This window comes from Elephas maximus, chromosome 2 (assembly GCF_024166365.1).
Source record: "Elephas maximus indicus isolate mEleMax1 chromosome 2, mEleMax1 primary haplotype, whole genome shotgun sequence".
In the NCBI taxonomy this organism is placed as follows: Eukaryota; Metazoa; Chordata; class Mammalia; order Proboscidea; family Elephantidae; genus Elephas; species Elephas maximus.
This window is the reverse complement of record NC_064820.1, coordinates 103,066,836-103,094,497: the sequence shown is the minus strand read 5'-3', so window position 1 is coordinate 103,094,497 and position 27,662 is coordinate 103,066,836. Positions and strand designations below refer to the sequence as shown.

General features: G+C 39.2%; 1 protein-coding gene across 1 annotated transcript in view; it reads right to left on the bottom strand.

Moving 5' to 3' along the window:
• RHOBTB3 (Rho related BTB domain containing 3) overlaps positions 1–27,662 on the bottom strand; it is a 67,093-nt gene that overhangs the window by 33,438 nt on the left and 5,993 nt on the right. Inside the window, exons 4-8 of the mRNA XM_049868392.1 lie at positions 21,535–21,689; positions 17,827–17,938; positions 15,193–15,558; positions 6,751–6,863; positions 3,055–3,175 (exon numbers count right to left, since the gene is read on the bottom strand). Coding sequence (XP_049724349.1) covers positions 3,055–3,175; positions 6,751–6,863; positions 15,193–15,558; positions 17,827–17,938; positions 21,535–21,689 — 867 coding nt within the window. The remainder of the gene's footprint in view (positions 1–3,054; positions 3,176–6,750; positions 6,864–15,192; positions 15,559–17,826; positions 17,939–21,534; positions 21,690–27,662) is intronic.

Below are 27,662 nucleotides of genomic sequence, written 5' to 3'. Positions count from 1 at the left end.
GAGAATACTGTGTAAAAGGTAAGAGATTGGTTAGCCCAGGCCAAAGAACCAGTAACTGACATGGAGTTTTATTCTTAGCATCATCCACGAAGGTCAGAGATAGTCCATCTAATTAATAAAAACACTACAGTCTATCATGAAAACCCTGGTGGCACAGTGGTTAAGAGGTACGGCTGCTAACCAAAAGGTTGGCAGTTTGAATCCACCAGGCACTCCTTGGAAACTCTATGGGGCAGTTCTACTCAGTCCTATAGGGTCACTATGAGTCGAACTCAGCTACACAGCAATGGGTTTTGTTGTTGTTGTTCTTACAGTCTATTATTCATCAGAACATTCATCAGAACTCACCATGACCCACATGAAACACCACTAGAAACTACACCATATAATACTCAGTTTCCTAATTTTTTCAGCAACTCTGTGGGGACACTTCTACTCTGTCCTATAAGGTCACTATGAGTTGGAATTGGCTTGATGGCAATGCTTTTTTGGGGGGGGAGGTTAATTTTTTCCTGGTTATGACAAGCAATGCCCCAGATTGTCGTATGGTATCCTGGGTGGTACAAACAGGCGCTTGGCTACAAACCAAAAGGTTGGTGGTTCGACAACAGAGAATCCCTTAAGGAGCAGGAGAGCAGTGGGATACAGACCCCAAATTCTCCTAAGAAGACCAGACTTACTGGTCTGAGACTAGAAGGACCCCAGTGGTCATGGTCCCCAGACCTTCTGTTAGCCCAAGACAAGAACCATTCCCAAAGCCAACTCTTTAGACAGAGATTGGACTGGACTATGGGATAGAAAATGATATTGGTGAAGAGTGAGCTTCTCAGATCAAGTAAACACATGAGACTATGTGGGCAGTTCCTGTCTGGAGGGGAGATGTGAAGGCCGAGGGGGCAGAAGCTGGCTGAATGGACACAGAAATACAGGGTGGAGAGAAGGAGTGTGCTGTCTCATTTGGGGGAGAGCAACTAGGAGTATATAGCAAGGTGTATATAAGCTTTTGTGTGAGAGACTGACTTGACTTGTAAACTTTCACTTAAAGCACAACTGAAATAAAAAAAGGCTAGCGGTTTGAATCTACTTAGAGGTACCTCTGAAGAAAAACTGGCGATCTGCTCCCAAGAGATCACAGCCACTGAAAACCCTATGGAGCACAGTTCCACTGTGGAACATATGGGGTTGCCATGAGTCAGAATCCACTTGATGGCAACTGGTTTGGTGATTTTTTAGACTGTAACACAGTCACTGGAAAGGTGTGTCCATCCCCACCCTAATCCCGTCTGTCTGAGCCTACTCAGCATGAATCCAATCAACCCTAAAAACCAGTGGGGCCAAAGCACAGCCTTAGTGCACCCAGGAAGTCACCTGAAAAACTGAATTCAGCCATCTCCTGTGGCATCCGTCGCATCTTCTGTTACAGAATATAGAAATTATTATCCCATTTTTCTAAACCACACTTTTTTTTCCAGGATTAATTTTGGAAAGATGCTTTTATTTACCAATCATATTTATTCTCAACATGGATGTGGTCTTTTCTATTGGAATGTGAAGCTTATTAAATGACTTGCACAAAATTATCTATCACTCTTTCTCGTATGGATAGAGTATACCAAGCGTTTTTAGTAAACACCTTCATCAACAGAGATTTTTCTCCTAGAAGCTAATGAAGGGATTCTGTAATCACCAGCAGCTTTATCCCTGACAAGGCCTGTTCTCCCTCTAATGAATAATTTATGAGAGCTGGCTTTACATAAACAAACTGGATTTTTATTTCGGCTAATAAATCAGGGTGTGAAAATATTAGGGGCTAAATCAGAGTCAGTTTCAGTTTTCCTTAAAATAACAAAATGATTACATAAAGTCTGTGTTCTCCTGTTAGCTTTTTTTTTTCCCCCTTCAAACCATCTTTATGTATATCAAGGTCACTCTTACTGCCCCATTCTCAAGAGTCCCAGGCTCACAGTGCATACAGTACTGACAGCAGCTTGGCAGAGGGCACTCTGGGAAGCCTCCAATTCACTGTTTGCCTTGGCAAGTGACCAAGGTTAAAAGTAAAAAGGATCTTTCTGGGGTGAGATTTGAAAAAGTAAATAACTATGTTAGCTGCCATAGATTTCTACCGTAAAATCAGAAATGGTATTTCCCTCTTAGTAACAGCCCATCTGAAGCTCTATCCAATTAGTTTGGGAACAACTTCTAACCTGCTTGCATAATTGAAAGCATCTGACAATTCATTTTTAAGGTTATGTTCTTAATGTACTAGAGTTACAAAATTACCCAAAAGAATAATCATTAATGGGCATTAGAACAGCTCACCTTCATTAAAATTAGGTAGCCTTACTCCCCCACATAGACAAGCAGCAGCTCTCAGTTGCTGTGGAGATGGCACTTCTCAGAGTGTTGTGAGGAATAAATGCAGCAGTATGTAGGCCTGACGTAGGCCAGGCAGGACCCTCAACCCACGCTTAGTTCCTTTTGCTCAGATAAAAAGGAAAAGAGCTGAATAAAATAAGCTAAAGGTAATATGATTTTAAGGAGCCCTGGTGGTGCGAATGGTTAAGCACTTGGCTGCTAAATGAAAGGTCGGTGGTTCAAATCCACCAGTGTCTCCCCAGGAGAAAGACCTGGCAATCTGATTACATCCTAGAAAACCCCATGGGGCAGTTCTACTCTATCACATGAGGTCAATATGAGTCAAAAATGACCCGACAGCATCCAACAACAACAACATGATTTTAAGGTAGCTAGTTTCAGCTGAATCAAAAAACTGGGATCTTAAAGAAATAAACAAAATGTATAATGAAATATTACAGATGATCCCAACCCTTGTTGGTCCTTAAAAGTTAATGAAGCATATGGTAAAGAAAAAAAAAAAAAAACCTAAGGAAAACATATATTTCTTTTGATTTCCCCGGAAAATTTTGTTAAAATTCAGGCAGTGTCAATCTACATACTGCAAGAGAGAATAATCTTTCTTTCCCCAACGTATTCAAAGCTTAAACAGAAAATAAAGAGACAAAACAAGAAAGAGTAACAAAAGTTAAACTGTACCTTGTATTTCGAAGACGACATCAGCAAGCATAGGTTTATTAAGGAAAAACTTGAGGGAAGTGTTATAAAACCACAGAGGTTTTCTGGCTTGATAAGTTTTGCAATTCCTTAGGCAGTTAATCTATAAGTTAAAAAAAAAAAAAAAAAAGACAAGGGGAAATGTTGCACAGTATGAGGTAACTGGCGCAGTGGTGAAGAGCTACAGCTGCTAACCAAAAGGTTGGTAGTTCGAATTCACAAGCTGCTCCTTGGAAACCCGAAGGGACAGTTCCACTCTGTCCTATATGGTCGCTATGAGTTGGAATTGACTTGAAGGCAATGGGTTTGGTTTTTTTGGTATGAGCGGATTAGAAAATCTAGAAAACTGTGCTAAATTTCTAAAGAAATAATGATTACCTACTCTACGACAACTCTGATCATAGCATTCATGGGAACTTACCCTCAAGAGTGGCATCCACCACCTGCCAATAAGCAACATTATACTATTCAGCATTTACGGCAGTAAATGAATTGGCTATGTGGAAAATGAATTCTACAGCTGATACGCTGGATAGGCCTGAATCCCCACAGGTCTTTGTTATCTGGGAGACAGGCCACAGTAGTCCAACCTCATACGAATGCCTAGTAAAATATGTTTTCACATGTAATCTGATAGTTTGGTTGCCAATGAAGAAAAGACATTTACAAACGTTTAATCTGTAATTAGGAAAATTACATATAAATTTTTATTATTTTTTCCCTACCACACCATGTCCTGCTACTGCTAATTAGCTCAGTATTTTCTCCTAAAGGAATGAATATAAAAAAAATACCTGAGAATGATTAATTTGTTCGTCCCCATTTTCTCTACAATATTATAATCCTAAGTATCTTTCCCACCGATAGTACAGATGGCTAGCATCTACAAAAGGATGCCTGGATCTCTCATCAGGAACTTCAGAAAATCTCTTCCCATGAGAACACCTATCTTACACCCGCTTACTCTAGTTGGCAGCCTCCGGTAACAGTGTCTCTGTCTGACCTGGTGGTCTCCTCTGCTGTGCATTCAGAACTTGGTGCTTTGTTTGTACTTTCTGTGGTGTTCAATCTCACTTTCATCCCCTGTTGCTGTCTTTTCAGAAATCCCTTTGTTTCAACCCCAGAAGTTGAGGGCCAGTCCTCTTCCCTCGCCCTTCACCCAAATCCCTTGCTGAATCTCTCTGACCTTCAGCTCCAGTCAGAACCCTGAGTGTCTGTTTGGCTAGCTACAGAACTCAGAACACTTTGTCTCTAAGAAATAATGTGTCATACAACTTTAACAATAAGAAGAAATGATGTCCACTCTCCATTCTGGATAATCCACTGTGGACACAGAGCCAAGTTGTATGACTTTGGTGAGGGGGAAAAATGGTACCATCCCTCCTCACAAGGAAGAAGAAAACACAACCCAGAATAGTATGCATGAGCAAGACAGAGAAGCAAAACAGGCTCATGTAAGTCCTGGTCCTATAAAGTACATCCTCAGATCCTATGCATAGTAAACAACCATGATACATATTGATGGCATAGGGGGATAGGATTCAGGTGACTGCCACACCTGAGAAGAAGGGCCAAAAAGCATCACAGAATTTGACAACTAGCAGGGGCTTTACAAATTGTCCAGTGTATCCCTTATTGTATAGAAAGCCCTGTGAAGTTTGTTGACTTGCTCAAAGCAACAGAGACCACCCACTGCCAATTCACAACTTAAATGTACATTTCCTAATTCCCAATTCAGTGTTACATCCTTCAGTGACTGAGAGAGGCCCTTGCCCCAAGAAAGCACAGCAGGGAGTGGAAGAACTCCACTCTCCTCCCGGGCAAAGGCGGGAATTTAGTTCAATATTATGGAGTCATATAGCTCCCAGAGTCCCCCTTTCTCAACTAGAATTCATTTTATTTTCAATACTTAAAGGAATGTGTTCAGAATCAGATCCAAGGAAAGGTCTAGCCAGGTTCAGAACAAGAAACAACACTTCTGACATTACTATTCAGCTATCCATTGCTGTCAAGTCTATTCTGATTCATAAAGACCCCATAGGACAGAGCAGAACTGCCCCATAGGGTTTCTAAGGCTATAAATCCTTAACAGAAGCAGACTGCCACATCCTTCTCCCATGAAGCAGCCGGTGGGTTCGAGCTGCCAACCTTTCGGTTAGCAGCTGATTGCTTAACCACTACACCACCAGTGCTCCTTACCATTCATATAAAGATAATTGATTTGTATATCATGAATATTACGTAGATATTATATATGAACAGACATATATAAAGACTATGAATCTGTATAAACGGACTCCTTTTTCACCTATGCCTTAAATTAAAAAAAAAAAAAGAGACAATAAAAGTTTGGAAAGAACACAGATGAACATTTTCACTGATTCATAAACAAGTTAATCTAGAGAACTCTGAAACACAGAATATAGGTGTATCTGCACATTTCTACAAAAGGATTATTTAGTTGAATTAAAGTGTAAGAGAACTACCACTCTGTCATATACCTGTCAAACTGGACAACTTCTGTATACCTGCTTGAATGTGTCACTCACTGAAGCAAGAGAAAAAAGGTCTTGACCCTTCGTTCCAAGGTACTTTGTTTAAATAAAAATTTTTTTTCCTCAATTACAGAATGTTCAGGAATCTTCACTAAAGCCTAGCATGTTTCACATTTTTAAAATATCAACTTGAAAATGTTAACAACTTCAACTGTAGAATTGACAAACCAAAACACTCGTTGCTGTTGAGTCAATTCCAACTCATAGCAACCCAACAGGACAGGGCAGAACTGCCCCATAAAGTTTCCAAGGAGAGGCTGGTGGATTTGAACTGCCGACCTTTTGGTAAGTAGCCGAGCTCTTAAACCATTGTGTCACCAGGGCTTCAGGACTGACAAAAAAATCACCTGTGAAAACTTAAAGGAATAATCATTTTGTTTACATACACAGTAAACTTATATTCTGCTAGGCAGCGCACACAACTTATCTTATAGATAACTATAGTCAATTTGTTTATCACAGACTCTGAAATAAGAATACACTGGCTAAACTGTGTAACGTACTTGTCTCAAAATTTAACAAACCTACTTTGAAAGCCTTTACAAAACTCTATTCAGTCTAAGTTACTGGCATTTTAATGTGCAGAAATTTATAACTATATATATATATTTTAAAAGCTTTCAACCTAATTTATAACTTTGAAGCTTGATGAGAGAAAAAGCCTTAACTGTCCACTTAAACAGATCATTTCCCAGAGCTCTTGAAAAAAGTACACATAGAAACTCTTGCTCCTGAAAACTATTTGGAAACTATTTGGAGGAGTGAGAAAGCATCCTCTCCAATAAACTTTAACTATACAAATTAAACAACCCTTCATTCTTGGCATAGATCTTGTATTCCTAGAGCTTCAGGAGAATGTTTCAGAGAACAGGACCTACATATCAACATTTTAAAGATATAACTCATACATATGCTAATTTTTACATGAATTAAAATCTAAGATAGTGGGAAATAACATATGTTTATGCTTAATACATTTAAATGGCAAAATATACTTTAGGAAAATATTTACACTTCTATCTTATTTGACTCTTCTCATAACTCAATTATTATATTCATCATAGCACTTCAGTTATAATTCACTAAAAGCCAAAGTAGACTAATTTATAATTAACTAATTTACCTTTCCTGGTGTTTTTAAAATGCATTTAACCTTCTCAATTACATCTGAGACATCCCCAGAATCTTTCAACTTCTTCCTGATATCTTCTTCCAATTCTTCCCATTGAAAAGCACCTGTACATGAATTAAAACATGCTGAATTTTTCTAACCGTTAAGCAGTAAGAAAAATAAAGCTTTTATTAGATACCAACGTTCCCTTTTTTCCAGTATTATCTTTTACTTTTTCTCTAATATCCTCATAAGCTAAAAAATTTCAGTAGCACTCATTTTGAAAACATCAGTTTGCCTTCCCCTAAATTATTTCTCAAAACATGAAGTCTTGCTCCATGAACAGCATCTACCTGTCTGTAATAGGTACAGAGTAGAGTGATAACTGCAATGGCCAGAAAAGGAGCCAACATCACAAGTGGCCCAACGTACAAATCATTTACTTGCCCTGGATAAGGCTGCAGATGTGGTCTTTACCAAGGCTGAATTAAATCACACTAATCACAGAAGGGAGCCCTGGTGACACAGTGGTTAAAGAGCTCAGCTGCTAACCAAAAGATTGGCAGTTCGAATTCACCAGCTATTCTTTGGAAACCCTGTGGGGCAGTCTACTCTGTCCTATAGGGTCACTATGAATCTCAACGGCAGTGGGTTCGTGTTTTTTTTTTTAATTGTGGAAGGCAAAGCCTACTATTAAGTAGAGGAATATGCAATAGGAATAGAACACATTCAGGTCTCATGCAGTCAAGGGCAGACTGGTATGCTCAATAGCCAACTCTACAGAACCAGTCTGAAAAAGGAGCTAGATAATTTCCTAATGAGCTACGTGATTGTTGTCACTGGAACAAAATCCCTCCACCTGGTCTTTCCTGTCTTTGTATTCACCCCAGCTCACTTCAAAGCTATCTCTTCCTAGGTTCACGTCACTTCTCTCATTCTCTTAGCTCCTTTTTCTCTGTGTCTTATGAAACTCCTGTTCTATGGTTAGCAAAAGTTCACCTTTTCTCCAAGTACTGTTTATACTTGGCCAACAGTGGCCTCCTATCCAGCCTCCCAGCTTCTAGTCTTTTCCCCCAATTGAATCCATCCCACGTACTCAATGCTGTTAAGTTTTCAAAAAATATAATTCTGATCATGATACTCCTAGATACAGTGAAACCTGTGAGAGCCAGAACTTGATGGAACTGTCTTGTTTTTCCAGGTCTCGCAACTTTTTTGCCTTTGACAGAGTGCAGTCTTATTACTTTTCTATCACTTGTTTTTAGCAGAAAATATTTGGGTTTTCTTTCTCTGACAGGTTTCTGTCTTACAAATGTTCTGGCTTTCACATGTTTTACTGTATTACCCCATCTATTCCATGTTTTATAGAAAGCACTAATTGTAAAAATAAAATTAAAAAAGGTATAGTGTAGTGAAGCAGAGGGTCAGTGAAAAAGAGGAAGACCTCAATGAAATGGATTGTCACCGTGGCTTCAACAATGGGTTCAAATAAAACAACAACTGTAAGGATTGCACAGGACTGGGCAGTGTTTCATCCTGTTGTACATAGATAGGGTCACTATGAGTTAGAACTGACCCATCAGCACCTAACAACAACACAGTATGGGAAGGCATAGCTGGGAGTCCCAAGTTCTAGCTCTATTTCTACCATTAATTAGTGGCATGACTTTAAGCCAGGGCTTCGAACCGGTTGGGTCCAGCTCAACCCCCTGCTGAGAATTTGCATTTCTACCCCAGACATACTGAATCAGAATCTACATTTTAACAAGTATCCAGGTGTTTCTTAAGTATAAATATGAATCACCTGGGGAACTTGTTAAACTGTAAATTCTGCTACAACAATAACCTGGGGATCTTGTTAAAATGTAGGTTCTGATTCAGTATATCTGGGGTAGAAATGCAAATTCTCAGCAGGAGGTTGAACTGGAACAAAATGGCTTGAAGCCCTGCTTTAAGCCCATCACACCTGTCTGCTTGATTCAAGATCCTTTTCTATCTGTTCCCAATCTATTTCTTCTAATGCTTCCCTTCATGTATCCAGCACTTTACTAGATGCCTTCATGGATACTGGGGAGTAGGGAGTATATGTAATAAACTCTTTTTTTTAAACCAAGGAGGTCAGGCAGTTACAGCCAACCTGTATCAACTGGACTCCAAAGACAATCTGAAGGGTCAGCCTTATAACCCAGCAGTTCTCAGGCCTCATTACTGCTGATCCCTGCAGCACTTAGCAGTCTCACATATCCTTTAACTTCTCACCCAGCCTTTGTGATGACTGTGCCCTTCTAGTCAGTGTGTACTGGCGGGGGGCGGGGGAGGGAAAGAAGTCTTTTTTCCTATTTCTGTGCTGTAAATACTACCACTACAGCCAATTTCAAAGTGCCCACATGATATAACAGAATGAGGATTTGGGAAGAGATGGACGAAACTGACTCTCAAAACCAGTGCTGGCTGGTTCCAGGACACCACTTCTTCCTACCTAACACAGCTCTTTTTCTGACTTCGCTGTTAGCTCTTTCTCTTTTCACCTCATTCTTCCAAGGGTATGCAGTCTGGAAGAGTGCCATGCTTTTTTTCCTCTTCCTACACAGATAATTTTTTTAACATTGGGGTCACATACTTTTTAGAATCCGATAAATTCTTCAGATCTCCTCTCCAGAAAATTGCACACACACACATACACATTAAAGTCTGCATAAAATGTCAGGAATATAAGAACTCCTTAGAGTCCTGTGGACTCTAAGAAACTTCTTTATACTAGTGATTCTCAACCCTAGCTGTGCATTATAGTTACATAAAGATCTTTTATAAAATACCATTAGAGGAATTCTCACTCCGGACTAATTAAATTAGAATTTCTGGGGCTGGGGCCCAGGCATCAATACTGTTCAAAAGTTTCCCTGACGGTTCTAATGTGCACTGAGTGCTGGTGACCACTGCTCTTTCTTTAGAAATCTTATCCATTATGAAAACCCAGGGTTAGTGGTATCCAGCAATCGGTAAACCAAAACCAAACCAGTCTGCCATTGAGTCATGTATGTCAGAGTAGAACCGTGCTCCATAGGATTTTCAGTGGATGATTTTTCAGAAGCAGATCACCAGGCCTTTCCACCAAGATGCCGCTGGGTGGACTCGAGCCTCCAACCTTTTGGTTAGCAGCCGAGAATGTTAATCATTTGTATTACACAGGGACCCTCCAGCATACAGTAGATGTGAGGTACTTCTGATTGTCTACTTTTATGCATGCTAAAAGGAGCACAGATGTTTCTTAAAAGTAAAATTATACTATCTAAAGAACACCTATACAATATCTCCATTCAGAAGATTATCTGAAAGAAGGCAAAAAATAAATACATGGTATTAAAAAAAAAAAACCTAACCCACTGCCGTTGGATCAATTCCAACTCATAGCAACTCTATACGACAGAGTAGAACTGCCCCATAGGGTTTCCAAGGAGCAGCTGGTGGATTCGAACTGCCGACCTTTTGGTTAGCAGCAGAGTTCTTAACCACTGTGCCACCAGGGTTCCATAAATATATGGTATTAGTGACAGGTACAACCAGAATGCTCCCTGAAAGCAAGGATGTCAAGACTACGTCTCACATACTTTGGACATTTTATCAGGAGGGACCAGTCCCTGGAGAAGGACATCATGCTTGGTAAAGTAGAGGGTCAGTGAAAAAGAGGAAGACCCTCAATGAAACAGACTGACCCCAGTGGCTATAACAACGGGCTTAAGCATAACGATTGTGAGGATGGCGCAGGACCGGGCGGAGTTTCCATCTGTTGTACACAGGGTCGTTACGAGTCAGAAACGACTCGACGGCAAACTAACAAGAAGTAACAGGTGAATCCCCAGGAGGTCCCTGGGTGGCATGAACAGTTGGCACTCAACTACTAACCTAAAGGTTGGCAGTTCAAACCCACCCAGTGAAACTGTGGAAGAAAGGCCTAGCAATCTGCTTCCATAAAGATTACAGCTAAGAAAACCCTATGGAGCAGTTCTACTGTGTAACACATGGGGTCGACATGAGTCAGCATCAACTGAACCAGAAATGGGGAAAAAAATCTCCAGGAGCCACTGATCTATTAGAAAAAAAGTCAGAAAAACCTAATAAACGAAAATGAAAGTATGACTAGTTCTCAAGGACACTCTAAAAGATTGGGCTGTTTTCATAATTATAGAAGTGTTAAGTCATCTTTGACACTTTTAGATCCTAATAAAGCCATGGTCTTTGCATTGAGATTTTCTTTAACTTCTCAGAGGCCTTATTTAATTTACTGAGGCTCCTACAGCATGCTGTAGCCACGTGTACCACGCTGTGCTTTTAGGCGATGCAGAAAAGAGCATGCCACAGAGTAATTCCAAGTACCAGAAAATACTCCACAAACTGAAGACGAAATCTCCTGTCCACATATTCATCGGCTCTGGCAGCATTTCAGTAACTGATGTGAAATTCTAACGTTCATCCATAGGGTCACTACGAGTCAGAATCGACTTGACGCAGGGGGGTTGGTTTGGTTTTTTATCTGTGGCAGGAAGAACTCAAAGCTAAACTCCTGAGGCTGTTACAACTATTTAAATTCCTAACCATTTGGGACCATGTGGCTCCATAATTCGTAAGCCTAAAGGCTGCATCGAATACTTTAAGAATGTTACAATCGTGCACCATTTATGGATTACCCTGTGCTGGCCTCACTTTCCAGATTACTCCTCCTCCTTTAGGGTTAGTCTGTAAGTACTTAAACATTATGCAGTGTTAGCTGTTAGCCAAGAGAAAATTAACACACCAAACAGACCTACCTTTACTGTGTCTATTTACTTGGAAATCTGAATAGGAAAATAAACTGAAGCCTTGTATGTAGGTGGAAAGAGTTAACCAGACTAGCAATAGAGGACCAAATGTCCACTGTGGTACGATATACATGTAAAAATTTCAAATTCTTAAAGTTAGAAAATTATGTTCTTTTAAAAATGATTAAGACATTCACTGGAAAAAAGGCAGGAGATGGGTTTAATATGATGCTTCAGCCCATGTGTTCTCAGAGTATATATTCCTGAGCATGCCACATCCTGGAGTTTTACGTCTGTATTAGTGGCCTGAGTACAATCGAACGACTCCTGTCGTCAACAGCTCCCTAACATAGCCCATGGGCAGGCCAGTCCCTCTGTGAGGAAACCACTGCACAACTGTGTCTTAGAAGTTGTGTTCTGTTCAAAATTGTTTAAATGTTCAACGAAAAAGACAGGTCTGGCCCCTTTATTTGATGTGTCTGATAAAAATGCAGGTTGAAAATTTTTGTTAAAAACTATGTTTTAAAAAAAACCACACCTCAGTCACAGAAAAACAAAGAGTAGAGTGTAAAGCAAAACACCAATAAATGCTTAGACATTTTCTTCTGATAGTGGGAATCTGGGCGATTCTTTTTTTTCTCTTTTCAATGTTTCATATTTTCCCAAAAATGTGCAAATTAAGTTTTAATACCTTTTTAAACATAACATACATAAATTTTGCTTGAGTCAGGGGTTAAAATCTGTAAATAATTAAAAAACAATTAACAGGTACCCTGAAGAACCAGTTATTTTCCTTCTCCTCAACCAGCATCAGTGTCTCCCTGCAGTTCCAGGTCAATCACCTGAGCCCTTGATCATACCTGACACCACTTCCCACCTTGGCCATGACATAAAGAGAGATCAGAGCAGACACATAATAGCTCAGTACCAGATTAAGAGGCCTGTGCTCTGAACTGGTTCGGGACCTGTAGCTCAGCAAGCTCTCCATGCCACCATGCTCTTCTGCCTCCTATCCCTATCGCCAGGCTCCTCAGCTTCTACTAAGCATTTACTTTCCCCAACTGCAGGCAGAGGATACAACAGAGTACTGAGAGCCCAAGCTCCAAAAAGCTCAGCATCTGGTCAGCCTTGCAGCTGACCCCAATTTAACTCTGTGCGCTGAGAATGATAACTAGGTTCCTCTCCTAGGCCTCTGGGCTGGATTCAAACACCAGGTGTCCCAGCTGCCTCTTGTTAGCCAGAGCAAAAGTGTCCCCTGGAAGGCTGCTGGAAATGCAGAATCTCAGGTCCTGCCCCAGGCCTACTGAATCAGAATGTTCATACGAACAAGATCGCCAGGAGATTTGGAGGCACTTTAAAGCTTGAGAAGCATGATGAGGGATATGCCCCAATTCCAACCACCCGTGTCAGAACACTGGCCTTCATGAGGCTGATCGCCCAGACCATGGCGAGCCCCCAACCAAACTCCTGTCCTGCCTGCTCTATGCCAACCCCCCATCATTCCCACAGATGAACTCTCTACAGACCAATACGATGATGTTTAAAATTCTAAGAATGGTAGGAATGGCTCCCACTGGCCTCATCTCCTGCCAGCCATCACTTCCCACTTTATACTTCAGCCATGGGAAGGGGAACTACCTGTGGTTCCCTGGAAACAGCAGTTACCCAAGGCTTACATTTTATTAACTTTTCCCAATATATTAGCATCTTTCAAATATTATTAAAGTGAATACATAAGAAACATGGAGAGGGGACGGGGAACTAGAGGCCTGGGGTATGAGGACTTTTCTTCTTTTCCTTTTTTCCCTCTGCACGTAATTTCCTTTCTATTTGCATGTATTTATATTGCACTTTAAATAAAATCACTCCCTAGGAGAAAGCTAAAAGCAGGCTCAGTCACTGGGAATGCAGCTAGCTATTTCATTGCTACTAAACAGCCTGTACCTAACCTCAAAGTGGTCACGTGTCTTTGAAAGTATTCAGTTGATATTATGGGAAACTTGCTGAATAATTCACATAATTTCAACAGTAAAAGCACTGAAAAGAAAAGCTATACACTTCCTTTATGACTCCTTAAACATATTATTAAAATATTTCTTCTTTTGACATTTAAACATTTTGGTTTTTCAAAATTAAGTCTTAAATTCTGAACTGTGAGATTCAAAGTTTAAACATAGAAATCTATAGCACTGAATGAGGTCCTTAACTAGTCTGCCCTATTTGTAGATGATTCATAACTACTGGAGCTTACTCATTAATTCAATTGAAACTTACAGAGAACTTGCCACACTGAAGCCACTGTGCTGTGTGTTCAACGCATGAGTGGTTATTTATGTCTTTTCCCAACCAATATTCACTGAACAAAGGATTTAAGAACTACCACCACATTCTGTTCCAAAATATATTTTTTAATCCATATAAGTCTGCATGTTGCAACTGTATTTGTCAAAACAATAATTTTTATTTTAACTTGTAAAATTATATAACCACAAACCAAATGAAAAATAAGATCTTTAACATCAATCATTTCAACTGAAGGCTATACCAAAACTTTCCTACCTACACGAAATTTGTTTTATTTGCAAATCCCTATGAATTTCTCATTTGTTCCTAATTTTTCAACTCTAAAGCCTAAAAACAGATTATACACATCTCCTCAGATACATTCCAGAGCAGGAATGGCCTTGGCCTAATAGTCCACCAGTACACGATTCCAAGTGGAAAAAGAAAAAGGAGAAGTCCTTGGAAAATTCATATTTAGAGGCTTACTTTAAAAGTCATTTTACATCCATTCTTTTCCATTCTTTATGGAGCACCTGGATGTGCTAAAATGACTCAGATTAAACTCCTATTCTTTAGAACAGAGTTGCTACTGAGTTTTTAAAAGGACAAAAATAAAAATAACTGATAAGCTGAATTCTTCAAAAGATAAGGGCACCAAACTAAAACCAAACCTATTGCTGTTTAGTCAATTCTGGCTCACGGTGACCCTGTAAAACAGAGCAGAACTGCCCCATAGAGTTTCCAAGGAGAACCTCGTGGATTGGAACAGCTGATCTTTTGGATAGCAGCTGTAGCACTTAACCACTACGTCACTAAGGTTTCCAGATAAGGGCACAGTAAGGGTGAAAAAGTAGCCATCAGGAGAGTCATGGTCAATGTTAATCAGATCTCAGCCTGGCTCAATTTGGATAGATTTCTAGTCCCTAAACTGAGTGCAATGACCCTGCTAATTTCTTGCCTAGATTCACTCCACAATCTCAATCAATCAGAAGAGTGAATGGCTAGGTTTTAAGATGCAGAAACTTGTTAAGTACGCTTGGAAATGTTTTATTTCCTTTAAGTTAAACTGGACGATAGATCCTTGTGTTTCCATATTTTGGGTATTTAGAAAAAGAAATAAACTACTAACATTCCTGCTCAGTAGGAAAAGAGATTACTGTTTTTACAAGTAGACTGAACAGTAAGGCAAACTTGCTAGAAAGAGAAAGTTTGGATCAATTTCTATACATAAAGCAAGTAACATTTCATGTATAATTTTCCTCTTGATGGTGGGAAGAAGACAGATTGTAAAACTAATGCTCTCAAGGATTACAGGCATACTTCATTTCAAAAGCATAAGACAGTGTTACGTAACCAGAACCATTAGACAAAATACCTGAATAAATGAAGCGCAGGATGTCTGATAAACAAGAGCAGAAGAGGACGTCCTTAACGACGACTCGTAATGGTGGGTTGCCAGGTGACTCCTGGCCGGCACCTGGAAATACAGGGTCTCTGTTTATAGCAAAGAGATCCTGGGCAGTCCGGATGATACTGGAATCCTGAATGTCAGTGGGACTCTTCACATTGAAAAGCAGCATGAAAACGTGGCTTACAGCACAGAGAACGATCTTGTGGGCCTCTACAACTTCCCTTAAATCTGGGTTGTAGAATACCACGTCCACACACTGGCAGCAGAACAACAAGTTATGTAAATCAGAATTATAATGTGATGCTTCGGCCTTTAAGACAGGCATTTTTTCTGTTTCAAAAAAGAAAATAAAAATAATAAACTGCTCTTTAGGTCTATAGTTCCAATAATTTCAGGTTTTCTTTAAGTACAACAAAATACACAGTATATTTTAATATTATTAGGTTCAACCATAGGAAACTGTCAATTTTTGACCTACAAAAACAGCAACTTTATATAAATTAACCTAATTACAAACACATATAAACTAATTATTCAGGTATTGTAGGATTTCACAACACAGGCACACACTTAAATACTGCGTTTACATTTTATAGTGCAAACGGAAAAGCTACAAATGACATAAAAAGAAATAAAGTAACAATTTTCATAATTTACGGGTCCCTAAAACAAAGGAGCCATGGTAGTACAGTGATTAAGCCCTTGGCTGCTAACTGAAAGGTCGGTGTTTGAACCCACCGGCCGCTCAATGGGAGAAAGATAATGGCAGTCTGCTTCCGTACAGATTTACGGCCTTGGAAACCCTATGAGGCAGTTCTACTCTGTCTGACAGGGTCGCCATGAGTTGGGAATGACTCGACAGCAATGGGTTTGGGTTTTTGTTTTTTTTAAAAAAAAAATATTCCTCCAAACACTGAAGTTTAGCAGTCATCATTCTTTACTTTCACTTGATTAAAAAACCCAAACCAATTACCGAATGAGTTCCAAAGAACACAACCTCACATCTGCAGTCGTCCTCCTCCTGGGCCTGAAGAGGGGGTAGAGTAGAGGGCTAAACTGTTAAAATTCTTCAACTTCTCAAAGGCTCAGGGCTCAGAGTTTTGGACTCTATTATTTGAAAGTATCGTTGCCATTTTATCTTGATCCTAGTATTAGTATTTTTTTCTTCCTAGCAAAACAATATGGCTCCCTCTTACCTAAGATTATGGATAGCATCACACCCAGTTCCTTTTACAGAATGGTACAGAAAACAGCCTTGTCAAAGTTGTGACTGCATCTGCTGAAGAGGCACTTACGGAAGTCCCATCTACTTTACTACTTGGTGTCCCTAGACCAAGACCCACGTGAGAAATCTCTTGTAGAGCTAAATGACATTTTTACTGCTTTGCTTTCTCTCAAAAACCGGTATGTTTTCTCTTCTTGGTTAATAAGAAAAAAAGAACTAGCTATCTACATTACTTATTTACTCATTCTCTACCCATTTTCTAATCCAGAAAGTATTTAAGGCCCCACTGTTTGCTACATAACATACCAAGTCTCCCCTTTAACTCTGCACACCAGGAAGGTGAAAGCCAAGGGTGTATCATTTATGGTCAACTTATGTGCATCTGTTTTTAAACCTGGAGTTGACCTCCCATCCTAATTTATATTTTCATGATTTTTTAATTTGTATCTGTTCATTTAACAAAAATTTATTGAGTCCCTACTTTTAAAAATACCAGTAGAAAATTGATCCAGATTATTATTTGTCACAAAACTGTGAAAAAAATTCTGAGATATTATATAACTGGTTATTTGTAATAACCACTGATGTAATTTCATTTATTTTTCACTTTGTCTTCCCTTAACTTTTTACTATGAAAATTCCCAAACATTCAAAAAGGTTGGATGATACAATTAACACACATATATCCTCCACTTAGATTCTGCAATTATGAACGTTTTGTTACTTTTGCCTTATCTCTCTAGCTAGACAGACACACATACACATTGCCGAACCATTGAAAAGCACGTAAGCTGCACTCATCAGGATACTTTAGCTCTAATTACTTTCACATTCGTCTCCTAAGAATAAGGACATCCTCCTATTCAACCACAATGCCATTATCAGACATAAAAAAATTAACAATAATTTCATAGTATCACCTGATTTCCAGTCCCTACTAACATATTACCCAATGTCCCAAGAATGACTTTTACAGATGTTTTTAATTGAAGCAGAATTTCATCAAAGTACATGCATTACATCTGGTTGTTATTATGTGTCAAACTTCAATCTAGAACAGACACCCCTCTCCACCAACATTATTTTTAAGAATCTATAGGCTCAAGTTTTTAAAGACAGTATTACTCAAAGTGTGGTCTAAGACGTGGGTTGTGAATCACCTGCTTCAGAATCAGCTGAGCAGCTTACTGAAAAAGCAGATGCGTGCTGCCACCCCAAACTACTGAATCAGAATGTCAGGTGGCTCCTGAGCACACTTAAATTTGAGAACCATTATTCTAAGACTTAATGATCTCTAATAAACAGCAGCTGAAAAAGAATTTTTTAAATAATAAATAGCAATTGAATGTCTGGATATTGGCTTATAAATGTACCTGGTTGTTCAAGCTGAGGTGGTCTAATTCCATGAAATGAGCTGCTCATTTTCCTTTTCTTCATTTTTTCACTTGTCTTCTGATTTAAGGCTTGAATCATAAAATACTCCAACTAAAACGTGAAACAGATTTTAATTAAAGCACCAACACAATTGTATCTGACATGATTATTTGTACACCAAACCACAGGTGGCAAACATTTTTACTATCAGTATTACCTACATGCACGCATTAACAAATGCTTTTAAAGTTTTATTTAAACATGTTAATGTTTTATTAAGTGTTTTAGCATGTGTTTTATTAAACATGTTAACGTTTAAGTGGAACACTTAAATCCATTTAAAAATTTTTCAAAAACACCAAGTGGAAAGGACTGTACCTTGTTTAAACATAAAAAAAACTATCCATTCAAGGAGAAATTGTTGATTCTCTTGAATAATCAAGAAAGCCAAGCACTACCACTGTGTGGCTGTCAAGAATCTTCTCAGTGGGCAACCACAGCAGTTAATACTAGAAGCAGATTCAAGGCAGGAACTGCGTTGGCTCTTTGTAAACAGATGTTCATATCAACTAGAGAACTTCACATGTGCTCCAACTTCTTTTTCTTGAACAAAATACTCTCAAGTCTGTCCTTTATTTTACAAATTAAAAATATCATCCACACGTACTTACACTGCTCCTGGCCTACGCTGTGAGGCCTGGGGCAAAAGTACAATGGAAGTCCGCATAATGTATATCTAAATATTTAAAAGCTGTAAATCAGGAAAACAAACTGTTACATAAAATATATTCTTTCCTCCTGCTTTGACAAATATATCGCTGTGAAAGCCCTGAAGGCTAGGTTCAGATTTAAATCCTCAGACTTCCTGGAGTTTCATCAGCATAGAGAGAGCTGGCCCCTAATTCTGGGCCCCAAGACCACCCTTTCTGTTCTCATCCCCTGCTCTATCCTACACCTCAAGCGATTTGTGCACACAGGTAGACATCTAGGCTCACATATCTAAGCTCCATCCACTCTGCTCCCTTCACTCCCCATGAACAATCACCCCTTGGCCACCTCTCAGGTCTAAGTATGCACACACCAGTGGTGCAATTCACCTTCAGCAGGACGGACCAAGCAAAGGGCCTGCACAGGTCCTGGAAACAGGCTCAAGGCCAGGTGGTCAGCAAATTCTCGGGCCTGGGGTTCTGGAGTATGGTCATAACACTGTCCAACAGAACTTTCTGTGTTGACGGAAATATTCTGTAATCTCTGCACTGTCCGACATAGTAGTTACTAGCCACATGTGGTCACTGAGCACCTGAAACACAGCTAGTACACCTGAGACACTAAATTTTACCTTTTATTTTATTTTAATCAATTTAAACATAAATAACCATATGTGGCTAGTGGCTACCACAATGGATAGTACAGGTCTAAAAGGGGGGTACCAGCTTTAAGTGGGATATCCTCTTGGCCCAATGGACTCATGCCCTGTGGGGCGGAGTGCAACTGGAGGAGAGCCAGATGGGACTCTCTAAAGCTCAGGGAGAGGGCAGGTATCTCTCTTAGCCAGGTGTGAGGGTAATGCTACATAGCTCTTCATCCCTGACTCTTTAATGTAAGATTTCCCCTCTAACATTATCATATCCATCCATGATTCTTGCAAATGCCACTATTTCTTACACACAAGATCTTAGTCATACTTTGGCATTCAAGTGTCTATAAAGAGATCATTTGGATCTTACTTTCATATTCTCATCAAGTCTTGAGTTAAGGAAAAAAGAAACAGCCATGTCTTTCTTCCAACCTTAAACAAATCTTCCATCTTCATCATACTAAAACCCTAACTGCAACACTAGGCTTTAGGAACAAAGAAAAACAATGGGGAGAAAGAAGAAAAAGTGATACAGTAAAACCTGAGAAACCCAAAACCCATGTAAGGTGAAATACCATCCAAAAAGGAAAACTAAAATATTTTCCACTAAACCGAGCAATACAAACGTGGTAAGACTGCACCCTGTCAACAGCAGAAAACTTGTGAGACACAGAAAAACACGGTAGTCCCATCAAGTTCTGGCTCTCACAGGTTTCGTTGAATTTGGAAGGTGTGAAGAGTAAACCCGAGTACTTCAGGTTCAGAAACCTGGAACAGGGAACAAGGAGACCTAAGGACCCAAAAGGAACCAGCCTCCACCTCTCTGCTCTGAACAAATGACACCAAAATTTCTTTTTCTCTCAACTCCATAGGGACTTCTGGGAAATGTAGGAGTCTTAGACCAAATTAAGACTTTTTAAAAAGTCACTATAATATAATCTTTGTGACAGGATAATTAGATTTTTGTCCCTTCTCTCCCTCAATGCTTATCAGTATAAATAAAGCAAAAGTCTCTCAATGCCATGGATAATACCAATATTGTGAGTGTATTTTCCTGAATCCATGTTATTAATGCTTCTTTACATTACTGGGTGAATAACAGTCATTTATATTATATAGAAGGAGCCCTGGTGGAACAGTTGTTAAGTGCTCAGCTGCTAACTAAAAAGTTGAAGGTTCAATCCCACCCAGAAAGATGTGGCAGTCTGCTTCTGTAAAGACTACAGCCTTGGAAATCCTGTGGGGCAGTTCTACTCTGTCTCATAGGTTTGGTTTTGATTTATATCGTACAGGAATCAGTACCATTTATATTTGGTATTTATTTTACCCAGCTGAATGACTTCACAATAAATGAAATTTCTATAGTCATCTATAGAAACATCAACATTTCAACATATTCAGTCACACATTTATATAACAAATGTTCTGGCAAATTAGAAAGAGAACTCAACATAGGGCTTGGGGAACAGACAAGTGAAGAATTCCAAAGTTCTGCTGCTTAAGGGAGGGTTTTCTTTGTATTAAACCTCTTATTTATGTTTATCAGGTGTCTGTTGAGAGGAGTTACTATTTTGGAGAGTTATAAAGATAGCTCTGAAGTCAGTAAACACTTAAATGATGCAACTCATTATATTCCCCACATACCTGACAATAAACAGTTTCTCTGGGTATTTTTTTTAACTATCACAAGATCAGAAGATATGAAATGTTGCCAAAGCACACGTACAGGAAGAAAAAGTATTCTTTTCAAAACTGTTAGCCGGAAAAGGGGAACTTTCAGGGTCCACTGCCTGTGGCTGCCAGGCTTTCTCAGCTGAATAAAGGTGATTATTAAAACTGACATCACAGGTTTGTATAAATAAACATGCTTGTGGTATGTAAAACAAGGATCAATAAATTATCACCAAATGGGAAAATGCTAAATAGCATATTAAAATATGGAAAATGTTTCATTTGAAGAGAAAAATAAAATTTTAATTTTACTGTAACAAAACCTTTCCTAGCCAAAAAAACTCTTTGTTGTAGAGTCAATTTCAACTCCTAGCAACCCTACAGGACAGAGCAGAACTGCCCCATAGGGTTTCCAAGGCTGTAACCTTTATGGAAGCAGACTGCCACATATTCCTACCAAGAAGCAGCTAATGGATTCGAACCACCAACCTTTTGGTTTGCAGCCAAGCACTTAACTACGGTGCCTCCAGGGCTACTTAAACCTTTTCAACTTACTCTTATTTCTCAACTAGGGCTAATCATGTTTCTAAAACTAAAGGTCTTATTGATGCTACGGAAAACTGCTCTTTAGACAACCTAAGAAATTGCTTTAATTTATGTTACAGGGATTTCCACTTACCACTCCTCCAAAATATTTTCCTATATAGAAGTCATCAAGGCTGTGCAGTTCAAGATAGGTAGCCCCTAGTTCTTTAGCGAGTTGGATCCCTTCAGTTGTACTAACACAGCTCCCTCTGTCTGAGGTACACAGTGGGCATGTACAAGGTAATTCTTCTGAGAAAATAAATTTGAATAACAAAGAGATTTTAAGTAAAACAGAAAAAAAATATACACAGACAATATGAACACTAAATAACAAATTAAGAGCTCATCTCAGAATTACCATTCAAGGACCTTCAGTGAAACCACTGACTGCTAGACTCTAGATAAAAGTGTCAATGATGATAGAAAGGTCTAACTAAATAAGCTTTAACTGCAAGAAGTATAAACAGTATTTTAGAAATAGAAGGATTTAAAAATAGGTGGTAGACATTACCAAGGCTAGTAAAGTGATTAAAGCCACCACCAGGAATGACACCTACTTCCTTTTATACAACCTTGACTTCCTAAGTATCAATATTTCTAGGCTAACAGAAAAGAATGCAAATTTAACAACAAATTTAAAACATGGAGAATGGTGGATTGGTTTTTTGTTTTGTTTTGTTTTTGGTAATTTGCTTTAAATATATTCACCAAGTCTGAATAGAATCTTCAATTTTCCCTGAATATTTAAGGCTGCAAAATGCCACTGCCTTCATAAATTTCATATAAGGTACATTCTTATTAATCCAGACATTTCAATCATTAGACTCTAAAGCATTCAACTGCAGAGACCAAATTCAATCACTCTTTTTATCTTTTTCCTCAACATTAAAAAATACTCAAAAAAAAAAACAGGAGGAATAAAAAGTATTCACTCAAAATGTGAACTGCCCCAGTATTCATGGTTGTATCATGTATATATCCATGGCTGGGATGGTACTAGATTAACCTATCTGTAAGAACACTCTTTCATACAGCTAAAAATGTATGTCCAGCTCCACAGGCATCAGTTAGCTTTGTTTTATTTCATTACCACTACACTGGATGTGCATTGTTCAAAAAGTAGTCAAGTTCAAAGAGGACAATTCATGTCCCTAAAAGAGGAGGATGCATACTGTTATAGGCTGCTTCCCTGGGGAGCAGACTCTGAGAAGGAGATTTGTGTATGGGAGGATCACTGAGGAAGGGATGGGGTGATCCTAGGAACAACTCTTCTTAGGGTGACAGAAGTGGGGCTGGGCACAGGAAAAGCTGAGCTACAATGCAGCAGCAAGAGAGACCTCAGCTGATCCTTCAGGGCACCCTTGAGCTTGGACGGCCCTTTCGAGTAATTTTCCATTTGAGGAAAGAAGGCTAGGTCTTTTTACTCCTAAATTAACCAGTAATGGGATGAGGCGGAGGGGCAGTGGGGGGGGGGGGGGGGACTCGGGCAAGGCAGCTTCCTTCCACAAAGAGCAAGTCCTGAAAAGGAACTCGGTCAACTGTGAGTGGTCAGCAGCCAACAAGCTGAGTAACTAAAGGTCGAAGCACAGTGGCCCTGAAGGGGCATCTGGACAGCTTCCCATAAGATCCACCACACAATTTCTGCCAATGAACTGTATATAGACGGAACACGTATATGTATATACTGGGAGCACACTAAGGATATTTAGTACGTTTGCATACTACGTATGTAAAAATGTGTGTATGTGCATACGCACACTACCTGCATAATTTCAGCTTCATAGAAAGCATTTTAGAGCTGAGAAACCACCATGCATTCCAATTGTCATTTTACAGAGGAGAAACTGAAGTTCAAGAGATTAAGTGATTTGTCCAAGTCTCACTGTGAGTTCGACATAGCAAAACAAGAATAGATGTGTGACATCAAGAGAGAAGATAAAAATTTAGTTTGGGTAAATGATTATTGATGACAAAGTTATGGTGATTTAAAAATCATACTTAAGTTCCCTAAGTTATGCCATAAAGTCTGAGTTTCTGCTTTACCTTTCCTAAGGTCATTTTAGGTTTGGAGCAAATAAAGTTTTCAGAAAGAATTTAGCCTATCTTGCAAAATAACACGTTGGTATTTCACATTCTTTACAAAGCCTTCACAAACAGGGCCTTTGATTTCTGAGAGACTGAGGCCTTCTTCTGTTTACAAAGCTCTCCTTATGTTGATGGAATGGGGTGGGTGGGTAGGCAGATCATCCTATCAAACTCTTATTTCTGGACAAAAATATATGAAAGTCAGTAGTGTTTCAATGGAAAAGTGAACAAAATGTGAAATAATTTTAAACAAATAATCATGATTTGAAGGGAAAACAAAACTAATTTCAGCCAGGTTTAAGCCAGCCAAGTAGGGTTTTCCATTGTGTGTAGCGGTAAGCACCTTTCTGATACACTACCCTAGAAAGCTCTTCCTTTTGTACTAATTTCTATCAGACAGTTCTTTTTGTTCACATTCACCAAAAAAGAAAAAATGACTAGTCATTATAACAATATTATCCTATAATTAATCACCACTGAACAAACTTTTATCTGGATTCTAAAATATTCTTTCTTAAAACTTTATTCATAGGTTTCTGTTCCTGATTATTTGTTCTGCCATTCTCTTCTGAACCATTCCTATATTCTTCCATATCAATCACCTATATAATCTAAGATTCTAAGAAGAAGTCTGACTTGTACAGCAAGAGAACCAACAAAACACTTATGGATTAAATTAAGCTAGTCTGAGCATCTTGTCAGGAACGATCAGAAGGCACACAATAACTTTAATTAAAGTGTGGTACCTTCTTCAGGAGCTAACTCCTGTGGCTCTATCTCAGGGTCATATCTACTTTGTGAATTAGTGCCCAGTTATCTTTTAAAATATAATAAAGGGTTTCTTAAAAAAAAAAAGCAAACAACATGTAACTCCAGCATTCAAATGAATGGCATCTCTTCTCCAAGTGGTTGCTTTGAGAACCTGGAGTGTGATTTTTACAATGTTACCATTGTTTAAAATAGTTTAGAAATTCTTTTCAAGTATTCTCTTCCTAGCAATGCACTAGGCTCTATCAGAGCTTCAAAAAGAACAAGACATGATTCCCGTCTTCAGGAGCTTAAGGCTATGAATACAGCCCCGGTATGTTCTGGGGCGGGGGGTGGGGGGAATCCCCCGTTTAAAGACAGATTCAATATTTTTAACAGCGAAAAATTTATTCATAGCCAAGTCTGATGAAGAAGGAACACACAGTCACACTTGTCAAAAACAATGCATAACAAAGGAAAGAGATGAGATTGATTGTCTTTGTTGAACTAATTATAAAATGGATTCTAAGAGAGGAATTACAAAGAGCACTGAGCACAGTTACATGTGTTGCGTGGGTGGGGGGCCCTCAATAAACATCCTTGAGTTGAAGAGCTAGATTTAGCTTTGTGATTACTTTGTAATCACAGTGTGCATGGCAAATTAATTTCTTATTGTTACTGAAATTGAGTTTTTCACAGATTTAAATCATTTATAAAACATTCATTCACTGACTGAACAAATGTTTATTGAGCACCCACTATACATGGGGCACTAGGGCTATTAAGATACAAAGAGAAGCTCAGAGTCATCTAAGCAAGACAGATAAGACTGTAAACAATTACAATAATATTATAATAAAGGTGTACGAAGTCACTATGGGAACAGGGGAGAGGAAATTAAGTCTGCCTGAAATGTGAGAGATTTCAGAGAAAAGGTAACGATTTAAAGGATGAGTATGAATTTGGTGGGTAGACACAGTGGGGCTGTGTAGAGGGCACTCCAATCAGAGGGTACAGCAAATGCAGAAGCCTGGAGAGAGAAAGAAGGATAATATTCACGTCCAAGTTCAAGATGGCAGGCTATGTCCACACTGGGATCTCCCTTCCCTGCCAAATTCAAGAAATGAGGGAAGGAGAGAGGAGGAGGAGGGAGGGAGGGAGAGAAAGAAAGAGAAGAGAGAGCACGAACATAAAAACAACACTCACAAACTGGAAGGGAAATTCTCACCAAAAGTATTAAAAAAAAAAAAAAGTATGCAGCCCAAAAAATCGAGGAAGAAAAAGAAGTATCAGGCTGTTGAACAGTAAAAACTTCATGCTATTTTGGAAAATGTTTGGGAGTTTGACAGCTTTTTCAGATTTGTAATTTGTGTGCTTTTCTTACCTTAAATATTCACTTTTGTACATATATGTATTTGTAGTTTCGTGAGTTCTTTCCTTACAAAGGACCTCCCAAATTGTGTAATTTGAGCCCCTAGAAAATCTGAAACTGCCCCCTTAGGAAACCAAATAAGGCCGCTACAGATAACTAAATGACTAGGATCTGAAGTCCAGTGGAGATGAAGAGAAAGTGGTGAGTTTGAGATTTACTTAACATGCACAATCAAAGAGCCTCACAGGCAACTGATGTGGAGAATGAGAGAGAAAGTGAGGTCTTAATGATTCTGGCTTGGGTGGATGGTAGTTTTCACAGCATTCACCAAGACAGGGAATCCAGAAAAAAAGATGTCTGCAGAGATACAGATCAAAAGTTAAACTGGAGCCAGAGAAACAGACTGGACCATCTTCAGTGAAAATACAGGGAAAGCCAGGGCAACAGATTAGAGAGCTCCTGGTCTGGGTAAAGAGCAGAAGAGATGAAGCCAATGCAAGGAACCCTGGGAAACTACTATACAACATGTGGTGTGGGGAAGGGGAGACCCAGAATTAGAAGAACCACGAAAGAAAAACACAGTAGCTTTACTAAGTGGAAGGAGAGGTGTGTTTGAATAATCTCTCAAAGACAGAATAGACATTAAAGTCTATTAAATTTGGCAGTAAGGACATAATTGGCAACATGGGTGAGAACTCGGTGTAATTGTGAAAGTGGAAGTCAGACCACAGAGGACTGAAGAATAAATGGGAAGTCAACAGCAGACTCAGGAAGTGTGAGCGCCTATTTCAAGAATCACGGCCAGAACAAAATAAAGTTAGGGAAACAGTGGGGATGTGGGGTCAAGGGAGGGTTAAGCCTCCTTTAATGGTACCTACTAATGCTTATTTTTCACTAATGCTGAACATACGCTATCCTATGACCCAGTCCTAAGATAACAACACAAACACCCGTCAAAAGGGGAATGGCAATAAGGAGGCCAACTGTGGCACATCCACACAATAGAATATTACACAGCAATAAGAACAAACTACAGATTATAGACAGCATGGATGAATCTCTAAAGCATTATGCTAAGTGAAATCAGCCAGACACAAAAAAAACCCAAAAACCAAACCCACTGCCATCAAGTCAATTCCGACTCATAGCAACCCTATAGGTCACAGTAGAGGGATTGCCTGGTGGATCTGAACTGCCGATCTTTTGGTTAGCTGCTGTAGCACTTAACCACTACACCACCAGGGTTTCCAAAGCACTATATATAATTGCATTGGTGATAAATTTAAGAAACTAATCTATGGTGTCAGAAGTCAGAATAGCGGTGACCTCTGGGGAGGGGGGTTATTAACAGGGCAGGAAATGTTCTGTATCTTGATCTGGGTGACAGTGGCAAGGGGATGAATACATACGTAAAAATGCAATAAGCTGAACTCTAAGATCAGTGTGAATTTACGTACTCTACCTTTGCTAACCTCTGGCTGTTGGGTCGTTTCCGACTTGTAGCGACCCTAAAGGACAGAGCAGAACTGCCCCACAGGGTTTCCAAGAAGCGCCTGGTGGATTCAAACTGCCGACCTTTTGGTTAGCAGCTGTAGCTTTTCACCACTACACCACCAGCATTTCCTTACCTTGCTATATATACTTCAATAAAAAAAAAGGATAAAACTAAAATTTTAAAGACAGCTTTAGTGAGGAAAATACCACTAAGAAGATCTGAAAAATCAAAAACCAAACCCAATGCCCTCAAGTCGATTCCGACTCATAGTGACCCTACACGACACAGCAGAACTGTCCCATAGGGTTTCCAGGGAGTAGCTGGTGGATTTGAACTGCCAACCTTTTGGTTAGCAGCCGAACTCTTAACAACTTCGCCACCAGGACCCCAACCTTGTAAAATACCACCAAATCAACGTGAATCCTGGGTTGACCCTGAGATATTTAACAATAATCTTCATAGCAACAAATAATGAAGCCACCAGACCTGGAGTAAACCTCTCTCAGGTGATGTAGTCAGTGTA